Below are 23931 nucleotides of genomic sequence, written 5' to 3'. Positions count from 1 at the left end.
GAGGCACATTTATATTATAGAATCTTCAAACAACTCAAGTTTCTTTATGTCTAGAAGAAAAGTACTCCAGGTTGTTCTAGATTTTCTCTTCTTCATATACTGTACTGTACACCACTTACAGTTGTTTGAGATACTTACTATCCGCACTGAAATGCAATCTGAAATAAATTATCTTGTGGCTTTTGTAGGAAGTGACTCAGAATCTTGAATCTTAAAAGTTCTTTGTGCCAGAGACGATTGGAAGTCGTGGAGCGGGGAACCAGACTATCCGGTTTCCCGTCTATTTGAGGATCCAAAGAGATGTCGTAGGTTCTTCAACTAGGTCCAAGAAGTGTCACTCAACTGAGAATCCTGCCACATCTGCACTTGAATCTCAGAGATTGCCAGCACTTGCTAAAATCCAAACACGGATTCGATTCCATATATTCCCAATGGAGTAGAAGCCTTCTATTCTAAGTTTCTATTTACTCCATTAATGTGTACAATAACAGTATTTGTGTAATTAATTGAATGTATTTGAAGATTAGTATATTTTATAAAAATTAAATAATCTATGCCAACCATTTTAGGTTATTCACAATTCTACTACATGCGATTGCTTTCCCTATCCTTTCCGGAAATTTTTAATTGAGATAAGGCAAAATGAACGTAACATTCCTGTAATATTTTGTAATCATTACATTACAAAAAATATTTTAGACCGGATATAACTAACGAGTAGAAATTCTTAGAATGTCAGTATCTTTAATTAATACATCCGTGCTGAAAAAACACGTGAATATGGTTTATCCTTTACATTAAATTTTAAATAAATATTTAAAACTTGTGCACAAAATCTGAATTATTTTGTTACTAAAAGCAAAATTGTGCCCAACGGTGATCAAATGAATAAAACCACTAAATATTGGTAGTCGGTCACAGCGGGTTCACGCCTCTTCAGCGGGCTGCAGTTTTCTGGGCTTTCTTCACTTGGATATAATGCCTGAATATGGGCTACCTTACCATATAAAGTCTTTCCGAGGGGACATTTTGGCAAAAGGTAGCCTGCATCTTAACCATATGGCCATCCTAAACACCTGATGGCCAATATGGTTAAGATGCAGGCTACCGCTCTGGAGGACTCGGGGTCGAATTCGGGTGAACAACCCCAGGAATTATTTTGGGAGGTCTGTCCTGGATACTTTGGGCCCCATTACTCATTATGTGCCCGGAAAATGTCCTCTTAGTGCCCATTAATAATTATTTTATTTACATGATTCTTTACATTGTAAAATTTTTACAATATAAAAATGATAATTAGATTTTGACAAAATTTATAGAGCATTTATTATTAATTTCTACATTATCAATTAGAATAAATAATTTATTGTTTTGAAATTATTGCTTATAACGTTAATAAGACAGCTGTACAGGCGGAAGTCTTCAGTTGCAACATTTCAGAACGGATGAGATATTTCATGTTCTAACAACTGATAAAAAGTGATATTTTATTCCTTGAAAATTTATTTTAAAAATATAATTTGAATCTTTGAATGCTTTTGTTATTAAGGCAAATTTTTAAAAGATTTAATACTAAAACTTTTGATGCCGACAATTTTATATAGTTACAAAAGTAAATTTTGATTTCACAATGCAGTACATCATATTTCTATTGTCAACAACTACATTTTACGTTAAAAATTATATTATAAAATATTGAAAATAAACATAATTCAAAACTAGAGACTGACATCGATAAAGTAGCTAATTCGTAGAAGGGCTGTCTAATGAGAAATTAAACATTCCTTTCTTTTCCTTTTATATTAAGGAATTATATTTACATTTATAAAACAAAATATTACTGTATTTAAATTTTAAAAAGGAATCATAGAAAAGCTGTAAAATGTCAGGTTTCCTTTAATTGAATCAGTTAAAACAATGAAAATTGTTATATCTTTTCTTATTTGTACTAACATTGATTAGTGCATTCTTTATATTGCATAAACCTACAGAAAAGTTGTAAAATTAGCACAAATTACTTATCGATAGAATCTATTAAACCCAATATTGATTCAAAAGCAGCTGGTTTTGATCTTAATGTACATGTATGAAGGTTTCAGATATATTCAACGGATATCCTTCACTGGTAGGCTACTATCATTCTATTGAGTAAAACTTATTGAAAAATACTTCCTGAAATAAAATCTATAAATAACTCATTATTATGAACTTGTACCACATAGAGATGTGATATAGCGGATACTGGTTGGTTCGATTTTATTCGATAAAGAAAACTCGACACATGGGCGATCTGTCAAGGGAAATGCCTCGCGGGAGGTTCTTTATGAGCGTTACTGACGTAAAGAAAACCCGAAAAACTCGTGGCCAGCTGGATATTGAGTCGGAAATCCACGACCCCAACTATCAGTGTTCAGTGGTTTTATCCACTTGGCTATTGGACCAATTGGAATTCCAAGAAAAACTGGTGAGAATTCAACTGAAAAAACTGTTCAGTTGAATTCTCACCTTTTTCCATTTAAACTGCCTGTATCAGACAATAAAATCTATAAAGGAAATCGGTTTGTATTTCGTAACATGATGGAAATCAAACTGAGGAGTATTAAAGTACGCTTCACATTATATAGGTAATCGAAATGAATCGCTGGATGGGTAGAGTGGCTTTGGTAACGGGTGCTTCTGTGGGTATAGGTGCTTCAATATGTAGAGAATTAGTAAAAAATGGAATGAAAGTGATTGGTTGTGCTAGAAATGTAAATGCTATTGAAAAATTAGCTGGAGAATTGGCATCACACTCTCCAGGTGAATTGCTACCAATAAAGTAAGATATTTTGAATCTATCATACACTAATAATGAACTTATTTGTTTTATAATTTTTGAAATTGTTATAGATGCGATGTGACGAACGAATTGGAAATTTTGAATGTTTTTCAAAAAATTCGAGAACATTATGGACAAATTGATATATGTATTAACAATGCTGGCATATCTAAAGTCTGTCCTTTAATGAACGGCAAGACAGATGATTGGAAAAATATTATAGACGTAAGACATTTATCTATATTGTATTATTTATAAGTAAATTCTACAAACACGTAGTGGTGCCTCGCACTTCGAATTTAATTCATTCCAGAAAGCCCATTAGAAATAATGGAAAGCGAATTAATTCATCCTCAGACCCTAAACAATACTCATTTCGATAAACTTAAAGTAGCAAACACAATTTAAGGTAAAAATAACAATTAAATGTGCTAAGAATAAATTAAAACACGAAAACAATACATAAATATCGTATAATAAAATGAAATTTGTGTTTACTGTTCACACACCGTGGACTTCGTCATCTTAAACATGGCTGCCAGATTTCACGCGTATACGGCTTTCGTGCTTTTCTATAAGTTCCTTTTTATTTCAATGGTCGATATAACAGCTTCCCTTTACTTGTTAGACTTCGTTACTTACACACACTTCTCGGGTGCCATGGTTAAATTGGGTTGAACACAGTTTTTGTGTATATTCAATGACTGTTGTTACTTAAGGTAGAAGTGTAACTTGTGAAATTTAACACATTACTGCTAATTTCAGGATGTATTTTTTGTTTCGAAGCATATTTAATGCTTTGAACGCATTTTCTTTTTCCAATACGCCGGCAGTTCGAACTTTGAAGCGTTTGAAGAACGAGATATCACTGTATTTCATTTTTAATCCCTATATAAATTGATTTTGTATTTCCTTAGCTGTATTTATAGTTGCTTTTTAGGCATAGTATAACACTGAAAATATCAATAATATTGATGAGTAATTTTAATTAACGAAGGTAGAACGAGACATATACAATGATCAACCTTCATCAATCATCATTGAAGGTAGATTATTGTACATATCAAGGTTGGTATATGAATCCTCGCAGATATCGCGCTTAAGATTGCTGAATTTTAATAATTACTTACCAAAATCTTGACCAAAATTTATTAAATAATGAAGGATTTGATATTATTATTCATTATAGTACCAAATAAAACTTAACCTCTTGAAATTTCTAAGGTTAACGTTCTCGCATTGTGCATTTTCACCCGCGAAGCAATAACACTGATGAAAGAAAAAGAAATAAATGACGGGCAGATAATACATATCAGCAGGTAAGTATATTTTTAAAAGTAAAATTAATCTGAAAATGTTTCATTAGAAATTAGCTTTTTAGCTATGTTGTGTTAAACTATTTTATTTCAGATATAAAACAGTACAATTTAATAAAAATTCTATCTAATTTTTAGTAGCAGACTCCAGTAATTCAGTAAATTTATAAGGTAACGTAAATAATATAACCAATCACATAGTAATTTATGATGACAGCTCATGATTGTTTTCAAAGAAAACAATCACGACTTGGACGTAGAAAATAATAATTTAGTCACGAATCTGAATATAATAGCTATTAAATATGTAAAGAGAATTCTTAGTTCCTTATAAAATCAAACATGATTTTCTTTAGTCGAAGATATTACAGAATGAACTTACGAAATATATCTAATAATCAATTGTTATTGCAGTTTTATATTAATACAGGAAATTATTTTTTCTAAACCTCTGCTTAAATACTACTTTTCTTAATTTTCCTTCTGATGATTACAATTTTTAAGTCGTGGACTAGAAAAATATAAAATCAGAGATGTGGTTAGTGTATATTTATCTATATTTTGTCACTCCTGTTATATATATTTATGGCATTGTTTCTTGCTTGAAATTTAAAACCTATCTTGATATTGAAATAGCAATCTTCATGACATTCATCATATTTCATGCTGCACGATAGTTTGACACCCAATTTTATCGTATTTTAATTCAGTTATCGCGTGTTAAGGCATCATAAATATCCTTTAAAGGAAAAGGAAAGTGGTATTTCCTTGATGAATTTATTTATATAAGTACAATTGATATAGCTGCGAGTATAGATATTTTACAATGGATCGTTTAAGATCAAACTAATTCAGTGTTTCTCAACCTTTGACTTCGTGGCTTACACAGGTTTTGTTGTCATCCTGACCCGAGCAATGTAGCATCAAATATGCCCTTATGTGTATAAACGAAAAGTAACGTTAAACGTTTATATATATTCTGCTGAATTATAGTTTTGATTTGTATGTTTCATTTTAATTAGTATACTTGCACACCACGTTATGTCACATACTGGATTAAGTTTTTATTCGGGAACGAAGCATATGGTAAAAGCATTGGCAGAAGGATTACGACAGGAATTAAGAGCCGAGAAAAGCAAAATAAGAGTTTGTGTAAGTTTACAGTTTAATATTTTGTTTTAGATTAATTGAAAATTTATATAATATCTTTTTTTCTTTATGCGATATGCTTCTTTATGCTTATATATCTTTTTTTCTGTTGCAGTGCATCAGTCCTGGTATAGTGGAAACAGAATTTCTGGAAAGGATGTTGAAAAATCCTGAACTTGCTAAACTTACCTATAAAAACCGTTTATCTCTTCAACCCGAAAACATAGCCAATGCTGTTTTAAATGTATTGAAAATGCCAGATTATGTTGATATTAATGACATCATTGTTCAAACTACAGAATGAGTAACACAGTTTAAATAAAAGATTTGAATGTTAAGCTGTTTTGTTGGAATTGTTTCTTTGTCGTATTGTTTGTATATACATAACATTTACGAGTCAAGTTCAGAACTTTTTTCAATTTGATGATACTTGTACACTTTGTAAATTGCATTACATTTCACGAAACTTGTCTTACGACTGTTACAACCGTTAGGACATTCAAACAATATAATGTTTATTTTCCAGAAATGATATATCATTATCGATGCTCGCTTGTAATCATGAAAACTTGTCATGATGCTTTTCCGTGAATTTTTTGTTGGAGAGGACATGTTGCAAATTTAACAGGCTTGAAACATGGTATCATTGTACGAGATCACAGAGGATCTCGTCTGGTTAACACACCTCGTCTTCAGGTTTTGAACCGCAGAAAGGACACCATATTGGATATGCCTTACAACACTGGTCTCTGTATAGGATGCCTTGCACAAATTTTTTCATGCAATACCAGAAGTGCCATGGTGGCGAGTTTGATACTAAACTTTTTATGGAAGTTTATTCCTCATTCTCTGGAATTTCATACTTGAGTTAGTTACTTCTGGTCAATAGAGAATTTCTCTACAGTGCTGAATAGGGTACTTCGTATAACCCAGGGGTGGCCAACCTTTTGCATACCATGCGCCAATTTTTTGATAGACGAGTTCACATGCGCAGTGGCGTACCATGAGTGTTAGCAGCCCGGGGTGGAGAAAAATTTCGGCCACCCCTTATTTAGGTATTTCAATTTATAAGACGAAAATTCAGATTTGCCACAGAACAAGCAATGAAAAATGCGGTTGCAGTGTAGCTACCCGTATAAAACAGTTCTATATGACATCAGTGGTGTAGTGTATATAAACACGAATGCGTCGTGTGACGTACAAGCAAAAAAAAACAAAGGTCAACAGGTCGATTGCACCAAAGCGCCACTTGTAGTCGTCCACGTTTTGGCCACCCCTGGTATAACCTATTGAGAGGGAAATATGTAAATTTTTCGTTATCTTCTTTTAGGTTGTGGTAAATCCTTTCTTATACTATAGTTCTCTACCATGTGCAAGAAGTCACCATCTAACTGCAATTTTCAAAAAGTACGACACAACTACACTTGTGTGTAAATATATATAATTACACAGGATACTCCAAATTTTTTCAGCATCCTTATAAAAGGCACAATTCAATGAATTAATAATATACAATATATGAATTGTATTATTTCATTAAATGGCGCTTATATAATAATTCGTCAACAATATAAAGGGTTACTTTTATATAAAGTAGAAAAATAAAACAAGAGACATTTTCCTTAAACTCCAATAATAGGTTTTAAAATATATTATCGGAGTTTAAAAATTTATTTGATGTGATCAGAGTATAATTTTGAATTGTATATTAGTATATAAAATAAGCTCTTCAGTGACAATTGTGTTTTACAGGTCTTCGTAACTTAAGACTTCATTAAAAAATCTAGAAGAAAATAAAATAATATCAGTTTTACAAGATTAATAACAAAAAGTTTTCATTGTTAAATGGTACTTACCTTTTTAGATAAGAGAAAAGCTACTTTAAAAATTCATAAGACAGTAATTCAAGCGAACGAATTTTCTCATATTAATTAACATTTTGTAAGGCATTTGCAATTTATTTCATTCTGCGAGCACTAAATGGGTCTTTTTCAACCCATAGTGGGCCCACAATGGGTATGGGTGAGGAGAAATGGGGCCTAACACATAATAACAGAATAAGAATTTTTTAATATTAAAAATTATGAAAGGAAAATATTCAGTAAGAAAGAAAATTTATGTAAAAGGAAGTCGCACAATAGGAAAAGTGTGACGTTAATATGACTCATCGGTTTTTCCCAGCACATGACTGGCGTCGAATACATAATTATTTAACAACTGAAATTATTTATTACAATAAAATTCATCTTTGCACTTTATATAATATATCAATTTAAAGAATTGTTATATTAGATAAATAGTTAATTGCTTTGCTTCGTTTATTAAGGACTATTATTTAGTTCTACTTCTGGTTATGGGATTAATGTTCTATAATTGATTGCCTTGATGCAAATGATTAATGATTTAAATTGCAATAATTGAAAAGGCACCTTGAATGCGTAATGTGAGTGAGAAAGTATGAAAAATAATTAATTTTTATGTATAAATTAATTATAAACGTTATAGCGCAAGTGCATTTATTTGAGAGACCTCTGTCACGCAACAATACTATTTTTTTCAAAATAACTATCGATAAACGTTGTTATTTATTTTATTTTCTGTTTTTTTAGTGTAAATAGAAACTACGAGTATTACACAAAGTTAGTTCACCTTTTATATTTTAAATAAATTATATTTTTAAGAACCAATTTTTAAAAATTCGTGCTAAACTGATAAAGGAATACTGAGACGAGGAGTGCCATAAAAACAATTGCTATGTTGTAAAGACTTCTTGCTGTATTAAAAAGGAAATTTAAATCACTAACTAATAAAAAAATATAATTCTTAATATAGGATAAATAATAAATTTCAAGTTAAGCTTAACAGTTTAGTAAACAAATTTAAATATATATATTTATATATTTTTCGAACGATAACTTTTATTGTAAATGATAATAAAAACATTTAAAAACACAAATAAATTACATTTGATTTTCTCAAGTAACAGATTTAATGGAAAAAAATCTTTTTAAAATCTGTTTGTAATTTTGATCAATGTTACTTTAAATATTACGACATTACATATGAAAAAATGATGGGTAGAATTGCGAAATTGATGACTAGTACAAATGAATACAATATTACATCTGCTATATTATGTATGTACTGTACATTGGGATAAGAAACTGGATTACAAAAACAAACGAACGAACGAAGGTGAAATTACTCCTAAAACAACTACAGAAAGTATTTTTTCTTAAAATATATAATGTCATAAAAACATAATGAAGAAACTGAGAGTGCCGTTCTTGTCTGATAAAATTCTTCTAACTCCTTCATGTAGCAAAATATAAAAAGTTTCTCTACGCCCCTCTTTAAATACTTCTTCGTACAGAAGAATTTGTTGATATCTTTTAACAATTGTTATGAACTCGATGATATCTAAGCTATATCACAAGAAATGATTGAGCAAAATCAGATGATTTGTACAAATGTCACAGTGTTCCACCAATGTGAAATGTGAGCCTCATTATAAAGTGTACGAATCTTCGTCAATGCCATCCGGCTGCATTTCCATTCCACCAAGGATAACATATCCATTCCGATAAGTAATTGCTTGAGTAAGGCGGATAAAATGTCTGGTAGTGCATTGTAGGCACCTCGCTACCGTCTCTATACCATTTGTAATAGTTAGATAATGATTGTTGCTGGAACCATTGTGGCATACAATTCATCCAGTTCTTCATAAACGCGTAATTCTGAATCATTTCGGATTCTCCTTTCTGTTGTTTCGGTTTCGCATTTGCAGATTCGATGATATCTTGAGTGGTATATTCAGGAATTTTATCAAAATTGGATAATTCTTTAATCGAGACCGTAGTATCCTTTTCAGCATCAACGGCAGAATTTTTATCAGAATCTAAGTTCAATAAAGGTGATCTATCCGGCGATGACGGTTGGACCGGTGGAGTATAAGACACTTCCATGTCGCTACACATACTCAGTTCGTCAGTTGGTGAGTACACTTCGATGCTTTCTTTATCAACGTTGTGTTCCGATATTCCAGAATCTTGAGAATCTCTTTTGCAATTAAGAGTGTTGGGTTTCTGATACGAAACTTTGTTTACATCTTTCAGACTGCATTCCTTTTGTAAAGTTTGCTCAGATTCGTGCCTTTCATTTAAATAGATGCCATGTTGTGAATAATCATCAGAACTAGCATCTTTGTTAACTTCTTTCTGTACTTTCGCTGTGTTTTTATTTAATTTGCACAAGTTAACGCAATATTCCATTTTGTATGGCAACATGGATTGAGCCTTTTCACCATTCTCGATATTTATAAAATTAGCTTCTTTCAAAGAGCACTTTGTTTCATTGAAGGAACTTTCGTTTTCGTGAAGATTTGAACATTTTGAATCAAAGTCCTCAAATTTATTTAAATTTTCTGATTGTTGATTGAGAGATATGGAACTTATTGTAGAGACTGGTGAACTATTAAGCCGTTCAGGAGAGAGCTTCAGATGCTGGCGCTCTGTCGAATCACAAACTTTGTTGCTTAGTATATGATTCGTCTTTTCGTTGTTTAAGCGTAAATAACTGTGCTGAAAACTTTCTGAACATATTCGATCTTTAATGCCAAGTTTTTCTTCTATTTCGTTTATCTTGCGTGAAGTAGCTTCTGAAACAGTCTCGTGAAAACACGAGTTTTTCTCCAATTTTCCATTGATATTATTTTCTTGGAGTTTTATAGAATCGTACACACTTTCGGTACTTGCAGGCGAGAATTCTGGAGTGGCGCTCTGAGGCGTTCGAATTTCTTCGGCTTTTGTACTCGAAAATAGTTCGTTCTCAACTGGATCGTAGTCGATTTTCTGTTTCTTAAGAGGTAATTCTGCATTATTGTAAGAGATGTCTCTTTTCGGATTTCGATAATCTAAATTCACGTTTCCACACCGAAGTTTAATTCTCGGATCACTAGGACAGGCTTGTCTGGGTGCCCAGTTGCAAAAACATTCGTCCAAATGTTGAACCTTTTGAGCTTCTGCAGAGATTCCTTGTAATGGCATTCCTTCTGTAATTGTGACTCTGCGCGATTTATTCGTTGCTGCCACAATATTACCATTCCTGTTGCTACTATTATAAAGGCAATTTTTCCCCTTAAGTCGTGGATCTTTACACACATTTTTCATGGTAAAATTAACTACGTCGAACTCTTCGTCTAGCATTTTTGCTTTTGTCTCGTGATTTTCGTCATTTTCCAAATCCCTATCGAAATCAATATTTGTAATTTCGTTTAGCTTGCTATAACAGTCTTCTGGACTGCAAGTAACTTTATCGTGAGATCTATTAACACATTCACTCTTATTCCGTGAAACGTAATTGGCGATGTCTGAATCAGTTGTACCCATGGACGAATGAGAACCTACTTCGTCGTGCAAATCCAACGGAAAAATATTTATTACTTCTTTAACCTTTGTTTCGATAGTTTCTTCGTTAATCAATTTCTGTACATGCATTTCTGTCTCTTCGTCCTTTTGCGATACGTTCCACAAAGCCGAAGAGTTCCACAATTTTAAACAATCTCTATTTTTCAGTCTTGGATCGGATAATTCCGTATCTTTGTCACATATCAGAGGTATATGAAACGGAGATTTTTTACTACCCTTTTCAATTAATTTCTTTCCATGAAAATATATTACTCTCGATAATCTTTTGTTGTTTTTCTCTTTTTTGGGACTTTTCTCGGAATACATCTTGTCATCGCTGTTTTCTACATGCTTGATGTCTTCCATGTCATCTTGCAGTTTGAATATGTCTTCGATATTTTCTTTATTAGCCACATTTACAAATTCTAATAAATTAGCTTGCGTGGAAACTGATTTAGTAGAACCATTCGGAATTCGCTGTTTGATTTTGCTCTGAAGAAGCTTGAATCGTGTTTTTTCGGTCTGTACAGAAATAGATTTCTTTGGTATCACAGTTTCTGAGTCAGTCTGAATGGTACAAGAATTACGTTTCCAACGTCTCGTTTGTGTGGCAACGTTCTTCGTGCGCAGGCACGAAGAAAATTTGGTGATCGTACGAAACTTATGGTCCGAATAAAGAGAAGAGTCATCTTCGCTCAGAAGTATTTTCATTGCAAAATGCAATATTTCTTTGCTGGTTTCGCATTTACAGGATGATCTCTTGCATTCTAAAATCTGAATGATGAGTTTGGCAACGATCGCGGGGCTGATACTCGGAGGCAGATACAAATTTGGTTTCACAGTTTCGCCAGCCATCACTCATTTTCCTGTAAAACAAAAAGAAAAATATGAATAAAATTACAATAAAAATTTCGAGGTATTTAAATTTTTTTTTTCTATTTATTTCAATTTCAAATAATTTTTCAAATATTAGAATCTTGAGAAAAATTGCAAGATACTCATCGAAGAACGAGCGAAAAAACAATATAAATATATGCTTAGTTCACAGAAAGATTTCTAAAATCATTTAAAATTATAAAAGTATTAAAAAATATTTTGTATCAATCATTGACACGTAAATATAATGTCTACAGTGTAGCAGGAATTAGTTAGCAAGGCACCGTAAGTAGAAATATGATTGTTGATGCAGTACAAGACATCCACATCATGAGTTCCACAATGAGTGAGGAATAAGCGATCACTAAACAAACACAATCTCGAAATTCCGAACGAGATTCAAATCTGGGTTCCTTTATCTCAATAGACTAAATTACTATACATTCTACTGAAAAATGTGTACCACATATTTTGAAAGATAAATCTTACCACGTTTGGTATCCTAACAGATTTTAAAAACAGAGAATAATCTCTCACAAAAAAAGGACTCGTGGATATTTTTTTCTAAAAGAAGTGAAGAGCGTATATAAACAGTTTAAGTAAACTACCAAGAAAAGTTTTTAATGAAATCAAAAATTTCAAATACGTGGAACACACGACAAATCTGTTCGAGCGCTTTCGAATTGGACATGAATCTAATTTGAAAGCGATCGAACGAATTTTAATTTTTTTAAATTTTTCTTGTAATTGTATACTCCTCCCATAAAGCATTCTACAATTTATTTCCATATATATAATTAAGATTAAATGAAATCCAAATAACCAATTTCCATCAACTGTATTCTATTAATTAAAATACGAACTATATTACACTCACTCAGCACTTGCTTGTAAACTCAAAAAAACACAACACCTTAATTTGCTGAGAAATTTGCCAAGATTGTTTGCTTTTGCTAAGACCCATAAAGAGGGTAAAGAAATGAGACCTGTAGTGGAAAGGTGCAGAGGACCAACGTTTATTCTTGAAAAGAGATTACATAAGTTTCTCACCTCGCACCTCGAGAATAATATACATGTGGCGCATGATCCAAGAGAAGTGGTTAATGAGATACAAGATCTAGTTTTAATGGAGGATGAAATTGGAACAGTGATGGACTATGAAAGTTTATACCCATCTATAAAAATTGAATCATGCAGAGTAGCACTTTTAGACTTCATGCTGAGCAAGAGCCCAAATTTGGCGGGTTACAATAATGATTTGATCGAACTAGCTAACCTTATTTGTTATCAATCTTTTTTCGCATTTAATGGCCGTCGATACAGACAAAGAAGAGGAGTCCCTATGGGAAGTCCCATGTCAGGACTTTTATGTGAGCTTGTATTGAGAAGGTTGGAAAAAAGTGCTCTTTCTGTTTTCTTAAATGCCATTGTGTATTTTAAAAGATACGTGGACGATGTATTGGTAATTTGGAAGAATGACCAAAAGATTGATGAGTTTATCAACATGATAAACAGCAACAATGATGGTCTCATGTTGAAGATTGAACAAAAATGTGCTTCACGGATACATTTTTTAGATATTGACATTGAATTTAAAGAAGGGCGTTTGACAACTAATGTATACGTAAAACCGACGCATAGCCCTCTGTACATTCCGTCCCATTCTAATGATCCCTACCAGTACAAAATGGCTGCCTTCCGTGCCCTTATCCAAAGGGCTTTTCTCTATTGCAGTAATGTCTTGGATAGGCAAAAAGAAATTAATAGAATATTGCATATTGCCAGATCTCTAGGGTACAAAGAAGGTATGATAACAACATTGGTCAGAAAATACAAAACAAATAAAACTAAAACGCAAAACGACGGTTTCGGCAAAATCACGAAGTTCACGTATGATAGAAAGAGAAAAGCCATCATGAAAGAAATCTCAGCCCGCAAAGAGTCCAGGTTAATTTTCAAGAGAGCTCCTAATCTGTACAGATTATTAAGGAATGACAAAGACAGCATAGATAAAGAAAAAAGAGCAGGTGTATACAAGATTCCATATGAAAATCGTGAACTAGACATTAATAAAAATTATATTGGTGTCACTAACAGAAATTTAGGAGTCAGATTAAAAGAACACAAGTACAATATCAGTAAGGGATCTAACGCCACAATACTATCGCAAATGGCGCAAGTTGAGGGCTCAATCGTCAAATGGGACGAAGCAAGTATTATTAAACCAGTACATTCACCAACTTTGGCGATTTGCGCAGAAAAGATTGAAATATACAGGAGCAGATTACATGATAAATGCATTAATTCTAGGGATGCTGAAGGGTTGCCTTCCGCCTGGAAATACTTAATCAAGCGAATGGACAGATCTTAATGCCTTGTTTTTAGTGTTTTTTTGCATATCTTGCGGTTTATAGAATTTAGCATAATGTATTATTGTGTTACGTTTTTAGTTTAATTATCCTATGCTTTTTTTCATATACATATTTTATAATAAGAGTTTTTATTTTATTTTATTTTTATTTATACATTTATTTATATATATATATTTCGTTCGTTATTTTGTTTTTTTGTATTTAAAAATTTTTGTTCTATTTTCTTTGTATTCGAAAAAGCTTAGCCTGATGATGGCCAATAGAGTTGGCTGAAAACGTTAGCTTTTCATTAAAAGTTTTCTCAGCAAATTAAGGTGTTGTGTTTTTTTGAGTTTAAAATACGAAATAAACATGTCTTAGCATAGGTAGGCATATCTTAGCTTATCATAAACTTAAATGATAGAGTAACATAAAACAACTTAGCTCTCAGACGAGAAACTTGTTCGGAAAATTCGCAGTCATCAAAAGAAATGAAGAAACGATTTTAAAACTAAAAACATACCTTTATTCAATTATGTATTTTTTAATGTATGTATCATTGTTTTAATGACTTGTAGCCACTACGGAGAAGCTTAGTTTTCCTGTGAAAAATACTGTTCCACATGGTATTTGCAAGCTTCTAAATTACAAAAGTTTATCACGAAGAAAATTCTGCAGAACCCAGAACAAATGGTAGTCTGACGGGGCAAGGTCAGGTATGGAGGATGGGGTAAAACATCACATCTTAGTTGCAATAATTTTTTGCGTGTTCGTAAAGAAATGTGCGGTCTGGCATTATCTTGATGAAACAATGCCTTTTCTGTTGGCCAATTCCGGAAATTTTCCTTCAATTGCCATCTTCAGTTAATCCAGTTGGGAACAATACTTATCAGATTGATTGTTTGATTCTGTGTAAACGGCTCGTAGTGCAGAATTATTTTCCAATCCCACCAGACAGTGAGCATGACCTTCTTCGGATGAAGACTGACCTTTGGAGTTTTTAGTAGTGGTTCTTTTTTCTTGCCCCACGATCGTTTGCGCTGACGCTATAAACGATCACTTTTCATAGCTTGACCCTTTTCTGAAACGTTTTGTGACATTATCATTTCGTTTTTGAAGACAATCACAAATGAAGATTCGATACAGTAAAAGTTCTTTTCCGTTAAGTCGTGAGGTACCCAAATGTAACGATTCATATATCAGAGCTTCTTCAGATGTTGAAATACAATACTCTTCGATGACTTCATTATGTCTGTTACTCCCACGTTGTGTAACGAGGGATGCCATCCAATGTTTTGATCTGGCCCTCTTCAATAATGGCAGGTCTTCCGGAGCGTGAGGCATCTTCAAAGGTCGAAATTACCCACCTTAAATTTCGCGAATAACCTTTTCGTATAGTTGACTGCTACAGCAACCTCACCATAAACATCGTGTTTCTTTCGCTGTTCGTACGGCATTTTTGCCTTTTCGATAAAAGAAACTGAAACAAATGTCGAAAATGCAACATTCTTGCTTCCATTTTCACAATAAGATCAGTTATTTTAAAAAAATCTTAACGGATTTTTGTAACGGACAACGTCATTTTTCGTAATATTCATCGATTCATACAATTAATAATTTTCGCTTCACCCAGTGTCTCAACTGTCAGCTATGAAAAATCGCTACGAACCTTCCGAACAAATCAATATAACAGAAATTAATTTTCAATCAAATTAAGTTAAGATTCTGGAAGACTGATGCAGAACGGAGTAATTATCTTACGGCGATCCACACTTACCACCTGATCTTCCAAACCTTCAATCTAGTGTTGTTACCTTTTCAAAATTGCTTTCCTGAACAATAGATTTGTTCCAACACAAGTCCCTGACTGGTTTGAATTTGAAACCGTACCAGGCATGAGAAATGTCATTTTACGGTAAAGAACTGAACAATGAACATGCCAGTTAGGGAATTGTGTTGGAACAAACCTGATATTTTCCAAAGATATTTGCAAGTCAGAATTTTAAAAGTACATTTTCTTTCCCTCTTAGCCTAGGCATAAGTTTCGGTGGGGTGTGAAGTTAGTCTGTAACCGTTAAAATAAAATAAATTTGAGTGTGTTTCATGATAATTTCTACGAAAACCGTCCATCCACGAATATGTATGTATGTTTAAAGAACTTTGTATTTAACTAAGTATAAATTGTTTGTTATATTTTGCATGTTTCTTTTACTAGAAGAACTTAAAAAATTAGTGTTCCGGCAAATGAAGCTTATCCGACTGGAGTACTGTAATAATTATGCTGTACTGTAGTATTATACAGATGAAAGAAATAGTTACAAACCTTATACGTCAGGCCAACATATAGAAATAATGCTACAGAAAAGTATTATCTATATCTAGATATATATATATATATATATATATAAAATGGACGTGTATGTCCCTATATTTCACTTTTCTGCCAAAACTACACATCTCAAGTGAATGGTGTTTGTATGTGGTAGTAGCCCCAAGTCTCCGTTCGTGCACTATGGGGGTTGTGTCTTGATAGCTAAAGGGTGCAGAAGATATGAGGCTGAAAGTGGTTGAAAGTGGCTTTCTATTTCGAATGTTTTGTTCGAATTTGTTCGAATTAAATTCGAACATAAAATTCGAATATTGGTTCGATTATAGAACGATTGTAAACGTTCCAGAAACGTTGAAAATAGTTCGTTTGACTAAACGTAAAAATTCTCTAATTAGTCTGGAAACAGGGGACCTAATTCTTGCATTTTGTGAAAACGGGTAAGATTAGCTATAATGTAATTATCTTAATCTTCACTATCGTTACTTTTTGACCAGCGAAGCGGGTCCTTGCAGCTAGTTTATAATAAAACTAACCATTTACATGTACTGTAGTATCTAAAAAATTGTTATCCTACTCAAAACAAATTTAATTCTATTACTTGTAAGACTCAAAAGAAACATATCTTGACTCCAACGAGTGTAAGAACAAACTACTGTGACTTTAAAATAAAGAAAAAAAAATTGGATAGTTTTTACAGTATAAAGACGGGACGTTAAATCAAAATACAAAAATACTTAAAACCCATAAAAGCTTTCCCGGGAGAGAGAAGAGTTACGTCAGGCCAACACCCAATTTCACATTTGCTTGTTTTTCTGTAAATCTCGTTCGCTTCTATTCAAACTAATGATGAAACAATTAATCGGAACCCGAAAAATTGGGCATTTTGTCGAAGAACCGGAATCGAGCAATCCTTAAAACAATTGTAATTTACTGCCGTTTCGAGTTTAAAAATCGTTTTTTTTTTTTTTTTTTTTCAAGATGAAACAATGTAGGGATTCGTTTGATTCTTCTTTCCTCGAAAAAATTTCGTGCAATTTTACAATTTAGGAAAACCTGCTGGCTCAAGTGAATGAATTCAAAACTTGGTTAACTCATGATGATGATATTTGTTCGGCACGTTGCATCGTTTGCCGAACCTCAATTTAGTGCTAAATACGACGGAATAAAGCATTTATAAGGCATGCGAATTGCGAGAAGTATGAAAAAGAAGAAGCGCATTTTTTAATTTACCTTCCGAAAGAGTTTCCAAAGATGGCGACCCTAAGTGACACGGTGGGAATGTTCTTTAATAAAGGAGAATTAAGCTTAGTTCACACTGGGCGCGATTCGCTAGCGAAAGCGAAAAACAGAGCGAATAACCCGTCAAACGAGTCATGTTTGACTGGCTATTCGCTCTGTTTTTCGCTTTCGCCAGCGAATCGCGCTCAATGTGAACTAAGCTTTACTGTAGTTGTAATTTCTTTGGGGGTAGTGTTACAATATTAATAACAAGAAATAATACCAATAAGTGGGCTGCAATTTTCAAATTATAGATCTATACATTCCCACTGACGTCCGTCTGTCTGTCATTCGTTAATCTCGAGAATGGAGTTAGATGAAAACCGAGACAGGATAGGGAAAGCTTAGAGGACCGGAGAACCCAATTAATTATATACGAAGTCACGCAAATTTTAATTTTAAAAAAGCAAAAAAACGTATTTAACATTTATAGCTTCATTCAATTAATAAACGTAGATTAAATCCCGTTTCGATCAATTTTATAGATCACGCACTACATCCTTTAGTTTTTCAGTAAACTAAATACGGTATTCACGTCTTAATGATCAATAAAATATGATATATAGAGAGCTAATGTATAGTCTCCAAACAAAACACGCCACGTAAAGAGACAAGTGTTACTAGTGTATGCACTTATCACACGCGCAATACGTGTTCGCCATAAGTGAAAGGCAATCATTCAGTTAAATAGAGTTCGCTCGTATATATATACATATATACACTGTGTTATATTCTACCCTTTTGCTTATGTATGAAGGTCACTCAATAACCCAACATTCGAGTTAGATAAAAACGTTTATAGCAGCTATCTTCGGTTCAGTTGTTTATAAAGATTAATCCTATTGTTTATAGTTTATACCGATAATGAAAAATCGAGTTCTTATACGTGCAAGTTTCAATAGAAAATAATAGAACAAAAGATGTTATTCGGTGCCAAAAAGTCGAAATGGAAACGGGTAAATATTGTAAATTATGAACGACTACACGAGGTTTGTCAGTTTTCTATCGATTAAACCCATTTTCAATCTAAACTACTTGCAATATTTCATGTAATGTAAGGTGTATCCGAATGTATAACATCGTATGGTGGACGATTAGTTAAAATCGACAAACCACATTAGAAAAGATTCAGAAAATACGACGATAATTGCATCACACTATGTCAGAATATTTACTCACTCAATGATGCAACAAAAAATGTTGTTTACGCAAAATTTTAAACGATGAAAAATGATTTTATTCAAATAATTTTTGCAAATAAATTACGTCTATATTTAATAAAATCTGATAAGTCAGCGGATGACATTAAAGTCCTGACCTTCAATACATCTAAATATCTTTACGGTGTTTCAAATGTCAATAATAAATTCTCTTCCTGTAAACTGTTCCCGATGAATATTAGATAAAATGCTTCAAAATATCGGTGTATTTCATTTGCCGAACTTAAATCTAGAAGACATCACCGGCTTGCTGACAGATTTTGCAAAACAGACTTATTTTCTTGCAGATAAATCATACATTAACTGTACATTACGTAGTCTAAGACATAGAAGAAATTTGATTTAACGTTTAAACCAACTTTTTAGTTCTACAGTTGAACTTTCTCTGCAATCTGGGGAGGGGTGAGCTTACGAACTTATGGTCTGTATTTCTTTAGTATCAACAGTTAATGTAGGACTACGAAAGTCACTACTTTCTTTGCAACGTCTCTTTGAATGCTGAAGTTTGGCCACTTACCAAAGCCTTCTCTATGGCAGGAATCCGGAGCAGGATGCAGTTTACAGACTCCATGATTCGTCAAACTTTCTTCTCTAAATTTTCCTTTTTTCTGTGACAATACAATGGAGTCCTCCTATATTTGAAATGTCAAAATTCCTCATCTCGTACCTCTAATTCTTTCACTATAGCTATCGCTATTTGAAAACCATTGTTCGGAGGTTTTATTATTTTAAAACTCCGAACAATGGTCATTGATGGAACGTAAAAACTGTCGTTGTCTGGAGACCATTTTGCATGCAGTTTTTTCGACGTTCCTGAAAAATGACCGCCATTTATAAAAACTGTAGCCGTTATTGGCGGTTCGACTATATAAATAAATAAATAAATAAATAAAAAACAACTATTTAAAGATTGTAAATTATATATATATAGGCCTATATATAATTTACAATGTTCTGACATTTTGAAATTAAAAAGGTTATCGGTTAAGCACGAAAATCATCTTCCTAATAGCAAAACTATAAAACGTATGTACAATACATAAAGATATTGGAAAATTCCCGACTAATCGGAAAAAACATTGCTTTTTATGTTTTATTGTAATTCACGTTTCAACACCGAACATACTTAATATGTTTTTATGATCTTTAATATGCTCAATTACGGTTATAAGAAAACTTGACAACAAAGGCGTGGTTGTCCAAGCGAAAATCTAAAAACTGTCCTTGCGACTTCAATGTTTCTATACGTCAATTTCTTCACAGACTACGTGATTAAAATTATCAAACGTATTGGTAGACAGGTATGAAATCAAAAGAAAAAGGAGAGGCATTTATCGTTAATTAGCTCGCGTAATGATAAAATGTTAAACTCAATCCACCAAAACTAAAAAAGTACAGTACTGTACATAAATTCGGTTTAATATATTTCATATATTCTATTAAAAACGATTCATTTTTGAATTTGGTTTTTTCCTACATGCCTGCGTAAATCTATCCACGTGTAATTTGTTGTTTATCACAACTGGATATAGTTATTACAAATGTGCCTGAAGCCAAACATTTTAGCCTTGAAAACAAGATAATGGTAGGTCACTCCCGGACCCTTCATTAATTTACCTTTCCAAGGCTAAACATTTGTGAAGTCAATTATTTACGGTACTGCTGTTCTGAATGTGCAATTTCTTTGAAAAGTTCTATTACTTACAAACTGTACGAAAACTTCGCTGTCAAGAACAGAACAAACTATCCAGAAACGAAAAAACTGTTAAACGATTATAAAGTTTAAACACTTAACACACACACAAAAAAAAATGAATAAATAACAAAATAGAAGAAAAAGGGTGTTACATTGTTACATTTGATAACAATTAACTTTAATTTCTTTCGTTTTTGAAATAAAAATGCCATAAAGATCCAATAAAAATGGGTTAAAAAAATCAGTCATTTAAAAGACACTGGAGATGCGACAAAATCAAGTAACGGTCCTTTCAAACTTGAGAAGAAAGCATGTGGATAACCCCTTAAGCATATTTGCATACGAATGTTGATAAATTAGTAATTAAAATATCTTTACGCTCTTGGCAACTAAAAATTAATCATTTTTAATCAAATAAATAAGGAAACTAACAGCTAACGTGGTTTACAAGAATTTAACTGCTATCCATTGTATTAAGATATTACCGAGCTTATTCCTATTTACATTTTGTTATTCGTTTAAAAACGTTTAAATTAATCAAAAGTACTGTTAAAAAAGTGCAAAAGTTCTTTAAGTACGAGCAGGAAACGAAAGCGGAAAGTAACGTGGGAAAATAAGTCACACCCATCTTTAAAAGTATACACGTTTACAGTAGATAAGAATAAGCAAAACAACAAGAAAGCTAACAAAGAAAATGAAGTTAATACTGCTAAAATTAAATACTGAATTTAAGTATCGAAATGAATTAATTTACATAAAAATCTGAGCACTCTCTCATAATTACATAAAATCTCTAAAATATGACAAAACTTCTCACCTCTTAAATTCCAAGTAACAAATGTGAAGATTAAAACGTAGAATTACCGTAAGAAATTTTAAAAAATCTTATCCTAAGAACAAGAGTGGAATTACTGCATTGTCGATAACACGAGAGAATTGAAATTACTTCTCTATTGTCGACAGAAAACAACTGATTGGTTGATTAGAAGCGATATTTATTCTTAATTGGTTATAAAATTCTCTCACAATGAAATTGGATAAGATGCGGCGAACTTCGTCTCCCCTCTCCTTTAACGTTGTTTCTATTCAAGGTGTTATGTTATATGCAAGAAAAATATAAATATCGTATTGAATCTGTAACATTAAACAATTTGAAATATTATATATCTGTAAGGAGTGTACGTTATATAAAAGAATTTCTTCAAAAATAATCAAATTTACTTTAATTTAAAGTATCTTTAGATGCTTAAGTGGAAAAGAAATGTTTACTTCAAATTTCATTTGCTCAACTATAAAAGGAACATTATACTCCGTTAAAATATAAACCTGAATGGTGGTTTAACTTCGAAAAAACAACTGAAAGCTTAGGGAACATTCATAGAGCCGAAGGAGTTAAATGATTATTTACTTAGTCATAAATTACTAGTAAAGTAACAGTGATAACTATATCATATATTTATACTGTAAATAGATGAGGCTCTCTAATAGGCATTCCAAATGCGGCTCGTGTATTTCTGATAGGCAGTGTATGGCCCCTATAGTGACAAGGTTAGGCCACTCCTTGTGTGTGTGTGTATATATATATAGAATTTAATCAACAAAATTAAGATTTCAACTGTAACGTGCAATGAGTATGAAACGAAGCTGTTATCAACGGGAAATATTTACACAAGCGTAGACACAGACCGTTAGAGAAAATAGAAGATAAAATGTAATTTAAATCATGCCGAAAGATACCAACTTAAACAGATGCCATTACGAGAAAGTATCGGGACAAAGTCCAGCTTTTTCCTGTTACATATTCAAAATTTAAACGTTCCTACAGGAGATCTGTTTTAAATCAATAGCAATTATGCTGTAGAAGAATATAACAGACGTTTCTTAATACTCGAAATAATAATCAATTAGAACATCGATACTTTCATTTGAACCATTGTTGTCTAGAGAGCAAGAAAGTAAGACACACATTTTAGTAAGAACATTTACACTATCTACTACAAAATTAACTGTGAAAAATATATTTATCGTAAAAACTATACATCTCAAAATTTATTATGGAACTAACGACTAAATTTCACAGAAATAAAAACCAAATTCGAATAGAATCCGGCAAACTTATCTGGGACTTTCATACTGAGCGGATGATCTTTCAGTCGCAAGGGCACCATCAAAGAACCTGTAGGAATGGAAACAGAAAATCCAAAGGAATATCTCTCTATATAAAACTAGCCTCATCGAACGAATCGATCTAGACAATGGAAAAAAGACAGGAAGTTGGAATAACGACGCGATTAAATCGTTGTGCTCGCTTGTCCAGTGTTGTTGTTCTCACTTATACTCGGTCCAACCTTCTCCTATTTCCATATTAGATTTAAATAAGTATCACACTATCGCATTTGCCTTTTCTTTATAATCACGCAAACTATCAGGTATAATATCAAATTTCTTATTACAAGAAGAGGCTTTCCCATCGGTAGGGTGCTACTTTTAGTCTCAGAACGAAATATAGGCTAAGTATATAAATAATAATAGTTTATCTTCAGTTTTTAGATATTTTTTTAAAAATCAAAACTGAATAAAAACTTAATCTTTTCCCAAAATTGATGTTTAATGTAGACTAATGAAGATTCGTGTTTGTGTCTTTAATCACAAGCCTACCATTGGCCGAGTGGATAAAACCACCGAACACCGCGGGTTCTCACCTGCCCAACGGCCGGAAACCTCACGTGACCTGCCCAACGGCTGGTCACGTGAGGTTTTCCGGGTTTTCTTCGTGGAGAAAACACACTAAAAAAAAAGTCACTAAGAATCCAATTGGCTCTATTAAAACGAAAACGGTCGTTAGTAACGTGACACTCGTTACCAGTTTCTCCTGTTTTGTCGTAAATGCTACGACATATTTTAACTAACGATGTTTTACATTTCGTATTAATCTTCGATATCGTAAAGTTATCAGAAACTGCTTGCCCAGGATCTCTCCTGGGTTTTCCCCAGAGAACCTCCCCTTGACCCACGTGTTGCGTTGCCATATCTCATCAATCCTTTAATCGAAATAATAATATTTTATCAAAATGTAGAAGGAAATTTGATAAGTTTAACATAAAGATATGAATTTTCACAAATATCAAATGACGTAATCGTACTGTATTATTATTACTCATCCACAAAGTTCAATGTTTATTGTCTGATGAAACATCCATCACTCATTGCATCTATTACGGCTAATCTGCTTTATTTGAGTGAGTACAAGTAATAAAAATTGTATTATTTCTTTGACAAATTGTTGTTTATTATAAAACGAATCAAGAGATTTCAATAAAAATGAAAGTTATTCAAGAAATTTTATACTAAAAATTGTACATGTATATTTAATTTATAGGATATTGCATAAGTAACAGATCAGTTATAATGATTGCGAATTGATTTTCCTTTCGTATTATTAATTTATAATTAATTTTCATCGTTTAAATTTCAATAACCCTTTAAATTATTA

General features: G+C 32.5%; 3 protein-coding genes and 1 long non-coding RNA gene across 11 annotated transcripts in view; 2 read left to right on the top strand and 2 right to left on the bottom strand.

Annotated features, from left to right (window-relative positions):
- The first annotated feature begins 2413 nt into the window (after positions 1-2413).
- LOC111618759 (dehydrogenase/reductase SDR family member 11-like) lies at positions 2414-5587 on the top strand. The gene is made up of 5 exons (XM_023360332.1): positions 2414-2818; positions 2890-3043; positions 4043-4137; positions 5157-5286; positions 5399-5587. The coding sequence occupies exons 1-5, from the start codon at positions 2634-2636 to the stop codon at positions 5585-5587; spliced, it is 753 nt and encodes a 250-aa protein (XP_023216100.1). The 5' UTR covers positions 2414-2633.
- Positions 5588-6562: 975 nt separating this feature from the next.
- On the bottom strand, positions 6563-8110 carry LOC111618760. The gene is made up of 2 exons (XR_002755641.1): positions 7140-8110; positions 6563-7066 (listed from the first exon to the last, which is right to left on the bottom strand). It is a non-coding gene; the product is annotated as an uncharacterized LOC111618760 (long non-coding RNA).
- Positions 8111-8395: 285 nt separating this feature from the next.
- The window catches only part of LOC111618758, a 47913-nt gene continuing 32377 nt past the window's right edge, over positions 8396-23931 (bottom strand). For 5 of the 8 annotated variants that reach the window (XM_023360323.1, XM_023360329.1, XM_023360331.1 and 2 more), the window contains exon 2: positions 8396-11554. In XM_023360323.1, coding sequence (XP_023216091.1) covers positions 8814-11543 — 2730 coding nt within the window. In that variant the 5' untranslated portion in view covers positions 11544-11554 and the 3' untranslated portion in view covers positions 8396-8813. Of the gene's footprint in view, positions 11555-12053; positions 12287-14438; positions 16233-21255; positions 23714-23931 lie in introns of those variants that run through there. The other 3 variants (XM_023360327.1, XM_023360328.1, XM_023360325.1) reach the window with 3 other exon arrangements.
- LOC111618776 lies at positions 12544-13935 on the top strand. Its single transcript, XM_023360347.1, has one exon. The coding sequence runs from the start codon at positions 12544-12546 to the stop codon at positions 13933-13935; it is 1392 nt and encodes a 463-aa protein (XP_023216115.1).

The sequence above is a fragment of the Centruroides sculpturatus genome, unplaced genomic scaffold (assembly GCF_000671375.1).
Source record: "Centruroides sculpturatus isolate CEXI.00-Female unplaced genomic scaffold, Cexi_2.0 scaffold188, whole genome shotgun sequence".
In the NCBI taxonomy this organism is placed as follows: Eukaryota; Metazoa; Arthropoda; class Arachnida; order Scorpiones; family Buthidae; genus Centruroides; species Centruroides sculpturatus.
The sequence above is the reverse complement of the archived record's forward strand: the minus strand, read 5'-3'. Positions and strand labels throughout refer to the sequence as shown.

Excerpts from the sequence above, each read along its gene's own strand:
- LOC111618759 (XM_023360332.1), top strand. The coding sequence starts at position 2,634 with ATGAATCGCTGGATGGGTAGAGTGGCTTTGGTAACGGGTGCTTCTGTG. Across the intron at positions 2,819-2,889 it reads GGTGAATTGCTACCAATAAA|ATGCGATGTGACGAACGAAT; the intron begins GTAAGATATTTT and ends AAATTGTTATAG. Across the intron at positions 4,138-5,156 it reads CAGATAATACATATCAGCAG|TATACTTGCACACCACGTTA; the intron begins GTAAGTATATTT and ends CATTTTAATTAG.
- LOC111618776 (XM_023360347.1), top strand. The coding sequence starts at position 12,544 with ATGAGACCTGTAGTGGAAAGGTGCAGAGGACCAACGTTTATTCTTGAA.